Here is a 13,580-nt window from a genome sequence, read left to right on the forward strand (position 1 = left end):
CGTGGTCCTCCTCTGGAGGGATACACACCACACGACGAATGTGGAAATAATAGTTTGCACAGGTACCCAGGAGAGGGGGGTATGGGGGGGAAGGTTCCTTTTCTTAAAAGTTGCTAAAATATCTGGCAATGGCTGAATATTGATGCCACGCCTTCTGATGTATAGTATGCCTCATACTCTGTTGCAACAATAAAAACAAATTTAAACCTAAAAAGAATGTTCTACAACAGATTCCTTTTTTTTTACAAAATAAATGTAATTCTGCCTACCCTAAATTTATGCTAACTGTAGATATTTAAACCTAATGTGAATATCTTGTAAATCTGTCCGTAATCACAGTTGACAAACTGTTTCTTGCTTCAGAGTCCATTGCCATCCTGTAATAGGAATTTCTGCCTAGTGTAAAACTGGGCTTGCAGAGCATCTTGACATACCAGTTGGTGGCACGAGTCACCACGAGTCTAGAACTGCAACGTCTTGATAAGAAAGTTTTCTAAACCACTATTCAAAATCTAGACAAAAAACTCCAAAGGATTAGACCTTTGGCGTCTGTACCTGTGTGTAATTGACAGGAGCAATGCCTTCACTTGTAATCTGCAAAACCCCTCCCTTCTCGTGACATTGGCAACACTACTTTGTGCCTGGGCTCTGGAACCACATAGTGGTAGCTAAAGATTTTCCAAGTAGAGTCTGAATACAGCTTATCTTCCAAACGATTATTGAAAGTAACTTTTTTTTACCCTTTTCTAACATCATGTCTTTTATCGGTGGCATGCTCCAACTAATGTAGTCCCTTGTTCATGGCTAATGTGGGCCAGAGAAAGGCTGTGTTTTGTAGCCGAACACTAAGGATGACGAAGAAATGACCGGAATTGGGCTAGCTTTGGTTTATGATGTTAGGGGGTGTGTTTGGCATCACAGCGACAGTCTGCTGTCTAACACAAGGGGTCAAGACGCTCTGAGCTAATGTGTCGTGGAAGTGAGTAGTGACAGCCTTAGGGGTCTCAACTTAGGGCCTACACTCCGGGGCATCTAGGTGCAACTAGCCCTTACACGTGGCCCTAGAAATAACAGAGACGGACACTGGGAATAACTTCTTGGCTCTCCGTCTGCACGCCTGACTGACGTACGTGCGTGCTGGGCCCCTCTTTATTATAGCAAGTCACATGACTCAACGTTGCACGCTCATGGCGTCATGGGCGTGCCAGAATCAGGAACACAACATTCCTCCTAAAACATGAAGAAAACAAAACACGCAACATTGTCAAACAGTCTATCATGACATTTTCTTTTGGCAAACTCTGCTCAACTGCTATTCAGATTACTGGGCATGATCACTGACATAACTATCACTTTCTAGCTTTGACCTTTTTCTTTTTCTCACAAGAACAGTCTTACGTACAGTAGTCGCGCAGCCGACAGGAGGGTGTGGGGTTTCTTCTCAGTCCATACTGCGACTCCCTTCGCCTCAGGATATCTTCTGCCGTAGCCGGGACTGTTGTCGGCAACCTGCTGATAGCCACCTCAGGACACTGCATGTTCTCCAGGGCCTCAGAGCCTTCATTTAGCTCACCACTCACTTCAGCACTAGGGCTGCTTCTCTGGGTGACTTCTTGACTGGGTACTGTTTCCTGGTGAGGAGGGCTGACAGCAGCCTCGTTCCCAGCATCGAACGTTGGAGGGCAGGGTGATGTTGGCTCTGGATGGAAACGTTTGAAGTGTGAAACGTTTCTTGTCACTGTTTCCCGCCCCCGGACTGCTATGATACGGGTGCCTTTCACACCAATCACTCGCCACGGTCCTCTTTCATAGTTCAGTCTGAATTTTCCACTGGTTACCCTGTTTCGGAGAAGCACTAGATCCCCTCTGCTGAACTTGACCATCGCAGCCCTTCTTGTCTTGCTGATTTGAGCAAAGGTGGCTTGTCTTTTCTGCGCGATCCAGTCTTCATCCGCCCCCTCCGGTGTCCACCGCGGGTGGTGTGGGATGGAATCAGTCACTACCCGCCCCATGAGGACGTGTGCTGGAGCTACCCCTGTGGTTGAGTGTGGGGTCTGTTTATAGCTCCGGAGGAACGTGAAGATGGCCATTTCTATTGACTGGCTTTTGTCGTGTGCAATGCGAATGACCTTATTCAGAGTTCTCATGAATCGCTCTGCCTCTCCGTTAGCCTGAGGCCAGCGAGGGGTGATGCGCCGATGCTGAGTGCCGAGGGAGGATAGATAACTGGCCAGTTCTTGTCCTTGAAATGGGGGCCCATTGTCGGTGCGTAGTTCACGCATTACCCCGTGAGCGGCAACAATCTTCTCCAGCTTGGGTATGACTTCCCCGGCGCTCGTGCTGGCTATTATTTCCACCTCCGGATATTTGGAATGGTCGTCAATCATCACTAAGGTGTGTCTCCCGCCCGGGAGACTGCCGAAGTCCATGCTGACTCTTTCCCATGGTTGTCGTGGCCGGGGTTCCACTATGATCGGGGCTTCACGAGGAGCGTCCCCAGTGACTTGGCAGGCTGGGCACGATCTCACCGCATTCTCCACCATTTCGTCCATCCGGGAGAACCACACTTTTGTTCTTAGGCGTGCCTTGGTCTTAACCATTCCCTGGTGACCCATGTGTGCGAGCTGCACCACTTGTTCGGCCAACGCAGCGGGTATAACCAGGCGATGCCCTCTCAGCAGGCATCCGGTGTCATCTTCGTTTAGCTCTTCTCTGACATGGTGCAGGCTTTCCATTATCTTTCGGGCTTCTGGTGTGAGCACTTTCCAACTTTCCTTGGCCCGGTGCCAATTCGCCTTCCGGAGAGCCTCTTTGGCCCTCTGTAGGTAGGCGTCTTGCGCCGTGGCATTCGCTATGTCACCCACGGAGAGGGGTCACGGACATGACCGCGCTGTCACCCACTTGACATAGGCTTCCGTTTCTTCCGCCTCTTCCATTTCTTCCGGGGTCGCCGGCCGGGGATGGCGTGAGAGGTAGTCTGCCGGATTCTTTGCCCCTGGCTGGTATTCAATGTTGCAGTTGTATTCCTGCAGTTGAAGCATCCATTTTTCAATGCGGGCGGTGGTTTTGTCGAGGTCCCCGAGAATAGAGCCACCAAGGGTTTGTGATCAGTCACCACCGTGAACGGCTTGCCATACACATAGAGGTGAAAATGTCGGCATCCCCAGTGGATGGCAATGGCTTCTTTTTCAATTTGGGAGTACCGTTGCTCCGTGTCCGTGAGTGAGCGACTCGCAAAAGCAATCGGCGCCCAATCCAGTTCATCCCTTTGTTTCTGCATTAGGACTGCCCCGAGCCCGGATGGCCCAGCATCTACTGCTATCAGGGTGGAGTTTCGAGGATCAAAGAATGCCAGGGTAGTGTTGCTCGAGAGAGATGCCTTAATGTCCTGGAATGCCTTCTCCTGTGCAGGTCCCCAGGTCCATGGCGTGGAGTCTTTCGTGAGTTCCCGCAGGGGGAGTGTGAGGTTGGCAAGGTCTCTAATGAACCTCCCACAATAATTAACCATGCCGAGAAAACTCAGAACTTCGGTGACTGTGGTAGGGGGTTGTGTGTCTTTGACATCTTTGACCTTATCTGGGTCTGGGTTGACTCCTTCTGCGGAAAAGACGTACCCAAAGAATCCTATCTTTCTTTGTAGGAATTCACACTTCTCTCTATGGAGAGTGAGTCCAGCCTCTCTCAGCCTACGGAATGCCTGGGTTAGCCGTTGATTGTGCTCTGTGATGGTACGGGCATGTATCATGATGTCGTCACTGACGTTTATCACCCCTGGTATGCCTGTGATCAGCTCTTGAATGACATTCTGGAACACTTCCGCTGCGCTGGAAACTCCAAAGCTGAGTCGGGTGTACCTTCGGAGGCCTATGTGGGTCGAGAAGGTGGTTATATTTCGCGATTCCTTGTCCAGTACCAGCTGGTGGTATCCCGATGATAGGTCCAGCTTCGAGAACCAGCAGGCTCCGGCCATGTCTCCGATTAGGTCATCAATGGTGGGAGTTATGTGACGTTCCCGCTTTATGGCTGCATTGGGGAGGCGCATGTCCACGCATATTCTAACTGCCCCTGGCTGTTTCGGCTTCCTCGTGACCACAATGGGCGACACCCAGGGGGTGGGGCCCGAGACCTTTTCAATGATGCCAGCCGCCTCTAATTTTCGAAGCTCCTCTTCCACCAGGGGTCGAAGGTGGAAAGCAATGCGTCGGTGTCTCAGGGCTACCGGCTGTACTGTGGGGTCGACGTGTAGGTGTATTTCACGGCCTTTGAAACGTCCAATGCCTTCGAATATGTCAGAGATTTCCATGATGAGCTGCTGTACCGATTCCTCATGAACACCGAAGGCAAAGGTCACGACGCCCAGGTCTTCGGCCGCTCTGCAGCTTAGCAGCATGCCCTGCCCTTCTTCTGATACGAAGATGTTCGCGTTGATTGTTTTGTCCCCATGGCGGACTGCCGCTCGGAATTTGCCTCGGATCTTGAGAGGGGTGTCCTGCCCATACGCGAATACAGTGATTGGCGTGGGGCTCAGGACCGGAGGCTGTGTCATGGTTCTGTAGAGTGTTGCACTCATGAGGTTGATGGACGCTCCCGTGTCCACTACCGCCATGATGTCTTGTTCAGCCACTCTGATTGAACATTGTGGGAGCGTTCTGGTGCGACGGGCAGCGGTGCCAATCATGTGTACTTTGTGCACCGACCGTTCTTCTTCTTCATCGTCGTCCATGTCACTACGGCTCTGTTCACCTTCCGGCACTGCATTTACCACTTGGCGGGGTCTGCGGAATTTCTTCGAGCGGCACACTTTCTCGAAGTGGTTGAGCTTGCCGCATCCCGAGCAGCCCTTCCCTCTAGCCGGACATTCTGGTGCTGGATGACTCGGGCCTCCACAGTATCCACATGTATGTCCAGATGCCCCACTCGGTGTGCGGGATGTCTTTTTGTGCCACTTGGACGGTGTTTGGACCTGAAGTTTGTTGACGGGTTCCACCTTGATGGTTGCTTGCAGTGCTGCCTCCATGTGTGCCGCCCTTGCTTTGGATAGTTCTTTTGTGCGACCGAGAGTCAGGATGTCGGCTAATGGTTTGCCTGATTCTTCCAATATTCTTTCCCTCAGTTTGGCAGAGGCACAGCCCTGTATTATTCGTCCTCGGATTTCCTCCGTGACGTCTGCGAACCCACAGGATAGCGCTAGCTTCTTGAGTCTGGTGTGGTAGGTGTCCAGCGACTCCTCCGGCAGCTGACGCGCTTGCCTGAATACAAACCTTTCATAGTCCTGGTTGGCCATGGGTTCGAAGTGGGCTTTTAGGGCATTTATCAGCGTGTGATGTGTTTTGGGAGTCGCCTCTGTGAGTGTTCTAGCGATAGAGTGTATGTCCTTGCCTCCTAAGTGGAGCACCATGGCTCTCTTTTGTTCTTTATGGACTTTTGTGGCCTCGAAGAACACCAGGAGTCTGTCCACCCACTCCTTCCATTTTGGAGCTAACGCTGAGGGCGCCCCCTCCACCACAAAGGGTTCGATGGGCGGAATCGTGGCCATCGCCTTGCCGGCGCCTGATCAAGTCTTTGACGGGCTGGGAGCCTGATGGAGACTGCGCCCGTTGGGTCCGGATGTAGGCCTCTGCTAGGCACGGGCCTCGTGAGCACAGGGCCCGCCCTCTCCGTGATGGTGGTGCCGATGTCCGGGGCGGTGTCACGCCCGGTGAGGCGCGTGCGACCGGCGCGCTCACTACGGGCAACCGAGGCCAGCAGTGGGACTGGCAGGCGCCGCGTCCGCTAGATGCGTAAGAGGAGGCAGGGCGCCGCCCCACTCGCCGTGCGAGACGGACAGAAGCGTGCTTCACGCACGTGCCGGGAGGCCAGGTGCGGCGCTGGGCGTGAAGCCACCAATTGAAGTGCACACGGCCCCCTGCCGCGGGCAGGCGAACACAGCAGTGCGCTCCGCAGGATAGCGCTGTGCAGCAGGGCCTCGACAGCCGGCGTGGGACGGCAGCACTCAGCTCACCTGAACACCCCCAGGGATCGGAGTCTTCACCACAAGTGCGCCCAACAAGTGCGTGTGTAGGCGTGAGGCACGAGCACCACGAGCCAGGGAACGGACTCGTGGCCGCCGCACGGGACAGCAGGCCCACACGCACCTCTGGCGAGAATTCGGCAGCCACCCTCGTCGCCAGTTGTTGTGTCGTGGAAGTGAGTAGTGACAGCCTTAGGGGTCTCAACTTAGGGCCTACACTCCGGGGCATGTAGGTGCAACTAGGCCTTACACGTGGCCCTAGAAATAACAGAGACGGACACTGGGAATAACTTCTTGGCTCTCCGTCTGCGCGCCTGACTGACGTACGTGCGTGCGGGCCCCTCTTTATTATAGCAAGTCACATGACTCAACGTTGCACGCTCATGGCGTCATGGGCGTGCCAGAACCAGGAACACAACACTAATGTTAAGGCACATTAGTAGGGGTTTCCTTCTGTCCAAGGAATTTGCTAGGTAGACCTCACAGTCTCCCTTCGGGGAAGATTGTCATGGGATTCATTCTGATACGACTCCAGGGGCTTCCTTTGAGGCCATTATTTGCTGTATTTATTACCCTGCCAGAGAGGGCAGGGTTTCTTCAGCCTGCAAGCACACACCTGCCACTGCATGCCCATACATCTGCTTTGTCGTTTACCAGGCTTCCTCCATGACAACAGCCAGCATGACTGGTGCACATTAGTCCAAGCTTCAAGCAAATATTCTCTGATTAGTACTGTGCGCAGCCTGTTTTTCACCTCAAATTGGGATACTGTGTGCAACGAAGAGGCCAATATTTGTGGGGAAGACTTTATTGAGGTCATTATCATATGGACTGTTTTGATGAGCCTACCACTTGGTACCATCACTGCTTTTCCCTTTGGACCTTTTGTCAGTGTATTAATGATGTGGGGCTCAAGTGGGTGACATCTCGCTGTCTTGCCAGGCAACTGATTGTTTTTACTTGCTGCCGTTTACTGTCCCATCACTCACCCGCCCTTCCCATAGACTTGTGTCTTCTCCCCTACCCTCTTCCCACACAAGTAAATAGATGCTTCCGGCTTTTTGCCACATCTACTGAATGCCTGTGAGTTTTGGCCCAGATTGTTGTAGGATTCCACATACGTTAGAAAACAAAATCATGTTGAGAGTTTTATATGTTGTTTTCAACTGACCTGAATGAATTTCCTTTCAACTATGTCTTTCTTCTTTTTTCTTTCGCTTACAGTCCAGAAGCACCTCCAGCCCCTGAGCCATCGTGGGAAGAGAAGCAGACCAGTGTTCTCCACCTTGTCGGTGAAGACTTCAGGGAGTCTTTAAAGAAAAAAAAGCACGCTCTAGTCATGTTTTATGCACCCTGTAAGTAGAGACATGCATGCTTCTTTGTGATGGATTTTCTCACAACATTTGCTGTCATTAAACGTTGTCATTTATAGGTCTCGCTTGGCAAGATGCGGTAACAATTCTTCCAAATAACAGGGCACAAGTCCTGAAAAAAAATGTGGGGTGTTATAAATGAAGAGTTGACTCTACAAGCTGGTAAGTGAAGCAGAGGTTTATTTACAGCACAGGTATAGGTAGAACAGCCCCCCGTCCAACCACAGCTCCAACTGCCAACCAGGCAAAGGAGAGCTCCAGAACCTAGAACCTAGGGAGGGATCCAGAGTGCTGGCTCAAGAAAGAAGCAAAGCACTGTACAACATATCTCCCCTCTTTGTAAGGAAAGAAAACACGGGAAAGAAGAAAGAAACACTAATGCACATAATCATTCAAGTACATGGGTGGGCGACGGGAGCGAGAGCTCCTCAAACCAGCATCAACCAAGGAAGAAGAGGAAGAAACAGGATCACAAGATACAGAAGCAGGAGCAAGAGAGACAGGAGCGGAAGAATTAACCACAGAACCATTATAGTAGGAACATGAAGATGTGGAGGCATCACCACCACCCACCTCCCCCCGTCCAGTTGACAAGGGGGTGGGCACAGAAGGGCCACCAGAAGACAGTAAATAACCATTACAACTAACACTCTGAGGAGGAAACAGGTCATCAGAAGAAGAATCTTTACGTTTCTGATAGAGAGCTACTCTGCGGTAGTTCCAACTTTCACCATTGGCCAAGACGATGAAGTGAGGAAAAACCTTCTTGACTCTGTAAGGACCCCTAAACTTGCTGAGACCCTTAGCAAGTCTTCCCGGCTTAACCTTAACAAGGTCACCAACAGAGATGGGAGAGAGGGTATTGTCATGAATTAAGGGGACATCGCCGCCAGAACCCTTTAACCAAGCAGGGGTCAATTTGCTTACAGGAATGCGACCACACATAAGTTCAAAAGGAGACTTTTCGCCACTCTTGTGAGGTGTGGAGCGGTAGGCCCAGACCAGTTCCTGGACACGCTCATCAGAGAAACAGCCAGTCTCAATAAACATCTGAATCACACCCTTGACAAGGCGATTCACCCTTTCGCAAAGGCCATTACCCTGTGGGTTGTAAAGACTAGTCTTCTGATGCCTGATGCCACACTCATTAACAAATGAAGTCATTTACGAGGAGGTGAGTTGAGTCCCATTGTCTGAGATGAGGACAGAAGGATACCCCTCGTTGATAAAAATACCCTTCAAAATGTCCTCGCTGTCCACACGGGGTTCTTGAGGGGCTCCTTGATTTCTTGGTTCTACCGCACTGTAGTGGTTCTGTTGACTGCAGCAATACACGGAGAGAAGATGGTTGGACACTCCACTAGTCCAAGTCGCCAAATGTTATAAATGAAGAGTTGACTCTACAAGCTGGTAAGTGAAGCAGAGGTTTATTTGCAGCACAGGTATAGGTAGAACAGCCCCCCGTCCAACCACAGCTCCAACTGCCAACCAGGCAAAGGAGAGCTCCAGAACCTAGAACCTAGGGAGGGATCCAGAGTGCTGGCTCAAGAAAGAAGCAAAGTACTGTACAACATGGGGTGACTCTGATGTCACAACACGAAGTGACGTCACGAAAGTTGGCTTGCACCATCAGACTCGTTGCCACTCCTCGCGCACCCCTTAGATGTGATTGCATCAGAGAAGCCAGCGTGTGAGCAGCGTTGTGAATGGGATCCGATCTCGTCCCGGAGAGGCCAAAGAGCGAATCTGTGGCTCCATTTGCTCCAGTTATCGAGCTCCCGGTTAAAATAATGGGGGGGGACGCCGTCCACCCGCGTGGTACCCCGACTCGAGCCCTGCCTATAAAGTGTGCTTTGCCTCTTCCCAGGGAAGTATTTACCTCTCACTTAATGCTACTGGCTATTTGGTGTTTTATTCCACCACCCGTGAAGTACTTCCCTGTAATCTGGTACCATTGAAATGCATGAGGGACTATTTTAAATCATAAAAGCATTCTGGCTCATCAGTTTGTCATATAGAATTCTGTATCTCCTCAATGCATTCTATACAGTAGATAGTCCTTTTTTGTTCTGCTTTTTCCCAGCATTGGTAAAGCCAAGAGGGAAGTCTTTAATTTTATAACATTTGTACATGCAATGTATGTATCCAGCATTTGTGAAGCCCAGTGTTTTCAGGTGTTGGCACATTTAAGCCAGGCCTACAAGCTTTTCCAATGCTATCTGTTGATTCCACAGTAGGCCATAGCAGAAGGAGCTTACACGGAAAGTATGATGGCAGCTGGGGCTTGTTTTAGTATCAATTTACCAAAAAGGCTTGGTTCAAATAAAAAAAAAAAGTTTTACTGCTTTTTTTCTCTGTGGTCAAAATGAAAAATGCAAGTCTCCCTCTTATAAAATTGAATGTGCCTAATGAAATAAAAGTAAACAATTGCATTATTTAATGTGCCTGCAATATTGACCCAAAATTATTGGTTAATGTTTGCTACTTACAGGGCAGCTCACCTCTCGTAACAACCGCTAAGTGGTTGCCCCTTTTCTTCACGTGACGTCTTGATATTGTGAAAGGCCACCAATGGGCTGGCTTGTTTAATGGGCCAATTATTTGGTAGCTGGCGATGCTCGTGATCTTCTATTATGTTATTTAAAAAAATATATATTTTCAAATGTTTTGACGTGAACAACCCGAAGTTAACACAAGATTGCTGTGTCTCTATACTTTCGGCAGAGGCAGATGTACATAATCTGATGTCTGTGTTGAATTGAGCAACTCTGCATTTGTTTTAATGATGAAGATCGATAGAGCCTTATTGAAGGGTTCAATGACATAGGCTAAGACCAAAGGGAAATATATAGGGGTGGAAAGCACCCCAGAGAATAGGCGAGCAATAATAGAGCAGGCAATACATGCCTGGAGCATGTATGACGCTCGATGGGGTCGTTGCTCACCCTACTCTCAAAAACAACTGCTATAGAAAATCCCAGAATTCGAACATATAGAGAGCTCAGTAAGGAGCATTGGAAGAGTGAAGGGTACCAGGAGACAGCAGCTTCTTTGGGAACAGGCTGATAATTACATGGGAACGTGCAACAGCTTTTTCAGTTAGGAAGTCTGTTTTTAGGTCTTGCCTAGGCAGTGCATGTGCTGTCTCTTCAGATAAACTGTTTCTAGGATATGGGCTTCAAAAATTGCCCATCTTTTATATTAGTTCCGCTTACTGTCCTCCAGAAATGGTGGCGGCTTTTCTTTGGCAAATACACTTAGTAGTCCCTTCTTTTGGACTTTTGTATCCTCCCAGGAGGACTACCCCTGTTACATGTGTACTTACCCTTCATGGTTGTTATACTTTGAGAGCACTCTTTTTTTTAGGTTGGCCTGCCTCTGCTAGTTATTAAGTGTTCTGTTTACTAGTGCATGAAACTTCGTTCCGCTTTGTCCCTTAAACTCCCCTTGCCTCGCCCCTCCCACAACAGTGCTCGCAGGTCTCTTGCCGTCTCTTAATCTCCCCATCCCCCCCTCATGCCTCCCACAAGCATGCTTGCAGGCCACCACCTCCTCTCAGAGGCCACTGCTCGTTTTGTTAATTTTTTTGTTTGTTTAATTTATGCCTCATTTGCACTGCAGTGCCCTCATTTCATCCCCCTTTGCAGTCTCCACGCCCACTTCCCACAACACTGCTTGCCCGTCCCCACCTCCGAGATCAATGCATGTATTTATTTTGTTAATTGCAGCTGTTATACAGAATGCCTCTCCTCAATAAACTAAATCTCAGTCACAGATGACAAAGCTGTTGTCCACAGTGACATTTGTGTGTTTATTGTGTGAAATCAGTCCAGACTGCAGCGCACATACCGATATTTCCCACATAGCCATTGCACTGTTTTGCATTTAGATAACTACATTGTCACATTATCTGAACCCCTCTTACATGGAGCACCAGGACTTTACAAATAATATGGATATTGTCAGGTGGAGACCGGGAAGGGGACTTGGACAACAAAGGATATATTTAGTCGGGCGCTTCTTAATAAGTTTTTTTATTTTACACAAAATTGACCTCCTTGACATATCTGTTTAATGTAACACAACAAAAAGAGGAGTATCCCCTTGAGGTTCGTTACAACCTCTGTTTTATAAGGTGCATAGATTATACCCCAGATTTGGGACAACCTTTGTCCTTAAAAGACCCCTCACTCACCAACCTAGTTGGTGACATGCTTCATCATCGGGGTCCCACCCAGACAGCCGAGTGCCATCTGGGTGTGCTGCGACACCTGAATACAGTGGAGCTAGTTTTGTAGTTTTTTTATATGTGCAATTAGACTTACAAAAAATGTGGTTAAAAGTTGGCCAATGCTACTCACTCAAAGTTATTTATTCTGGAGTGATTGGACAACGTTAAAACAGTGGAATGCTTGCTTAGTGAGCGTGTGTTGAGAAGGGTGCATGCAAGTTTTTCCTTTTCTTCAGGTGTTTTTTTGGGGTGTGACTGATTGTTGGGTTGTGGTGTGTGCGGTGGCAGGCGAAGTAGCAGTGGGTACTGGTGAAAGGTCCTAGCGTGGGGCAGCACAGTGGCAGTTTTTGTTGCGCCGTCCAGGGTTGAGGGTGTATAGCTTGGCAATTGTTTATCTTCGGGCGGGAGGGCCAGGGGCCATGGTGCTGAGCGTGGCCCAGGCGTGGACGGATGCAGGTGGGCATGCTTTTGATACGCCTTAAGCATGCCAGTGGTGCACCCAATGCACGGTTGCGCTACGGCCTGCATTAAGTAGGTCCTGAGGTGGGCGGGGTTTCTGTTGACTTGAAGAACACTCAAGTCTTTATAGAGCTTAACTCGTGAGGATTTTTTAAAAATTGGAACCACTTCCAAATTATCATTTGCAGTAGAAGTATCTACCACATAGTAATGGATCCTCGTCTGGCGAAAGCCTAGCGTGCATTGGTTTCTCTACCATCTTTGCATCTAAAATCCTCCCTCGCCTCAGGACTTGCACCAAAAAAGACTAATTCGAAGTTGACAGCTCAGAGCTAAAGCCTAATTCACTTCTACCCTGATTGGTGCTTTCACTGTCTGAGTTGGATGCAGTATCAGAAAATGTAACAGCTTTTCTCTGAAATCAGTTCACAGTTGGTTGGAAATTGTTGATGAAAAATGTTTTCTCAAATAGGGTTAGGTGCATTCTTTACTATATTTTCTGATATCTTTCTGGATCAGGCCACTGGCATGATGGTGGATCAGTAGCACTTTTTGGTGTTTACACTCTGAGTGAACGGCAGGGGTGATATGATGGTCACATTTGCTGAGCAGGCGATGCACATTATGTTTTATGGCATACTGCTTATGTGTTTTAGTTTTCGTTTTATTAGATGGTTCAGGGTTGTGTACAATTGTTGGGAACTTCAATACTGTGTCCTGATGGTGGTCTTGTGGATCTGTTGGCCTTAAGAGACTGAAACATCAATGATCCCTCCTCTCTAGAACCATTTTGTAGTGAAGTTATCCAACTAGTCCCTCTGAAAACTGGAAATTGGAGGAAATAATTCAACTGGAAGAGTCCTGTGAACATACATAGGAGGATATATCACTCCCCTATGATCTTTTTAAGAATAAGTGTATAAACGTTTATCATCAGATCATGTTGGGGTGACAGGTTATTATGTTGATATGTCCAAAATGCATGTCTTACCCTGTATTTTGTTATTTATGTTGACTAACAAATTAATAAGCATTATTCAAATACCTCCTCCAGGAACACTCTTATGTGCTGGTTACCCAGTTCCCTGTTGGAATATTGGGTTGCCTTACTGTGTTCTTAGATACAGTGCAATTACAGCATGGGGATAATGGCGACATTTCATATATGTTCAATGCGAAACAACGCCAACATAACGGAAATGTTGGCCAGGCCTGCTTATAAAGCCTCCAGAGACACTTGCGAAATGCACTGAATTGTGATATGTCTTTTTTAAATAAAAGAAAACCTCTATTGATATAGGTAAACCGGCTTAATGTTAATATTCATACAGTTGTGTAACAGAATTGCATTTCCATGTAATGTAAATGAACATTCAACTAACATTTCATGCCGTATATACCTCAGGATAATATCTTAAGAGCCTGCTTTTACCAGAATCTTATAAGCGGGCATCTTTATGTTGACATTACTCTTGCGATAATACATCAAGCCCGGTGGTTACAAGAC

At 48.5% G+C, this 13,580-nt stretch overlaps 1 protein-coding gene across 1 annotated transcript in view; it reads left to right on the top strand.

Annotated features, from left to right (window-relative positions):
* PDIA5 (protein disulfide isomerase family A member 5) overlaps positions 1-13,580 on the top strand; it is a 1,005,467-nt gene that overhangs the window by 866,899 nt on the left and 124,988 nt on the right. Inside the window, exon 14 of the mRNA XM_086957073.1 lies at positions 7,235-7,365. Within this exon, the coding sequence (XP_086813199.1) occupies positions 7,235-7,365 (131 nt within the window). The remainder of the gene's footprint in view (positions 1-7,234; positions 7,366-13,580) is intronic.

Source organism: Lissotriton vulgaris, chromosome 2_1, assembly GCF_964263255.1.
Source record: "Lissotriton vulgaris chromosome 2_1, aLisVul1.2, whole genome shotgun sequence".
In the NCBI taxonomy this organism is placed as follows: domain Eukaryota; kingdom Metazoa; phylum Chordata; class Amphibia; order Caudata; family Salamandridae; genus Lissotriton; species Lissotriton vulgaris.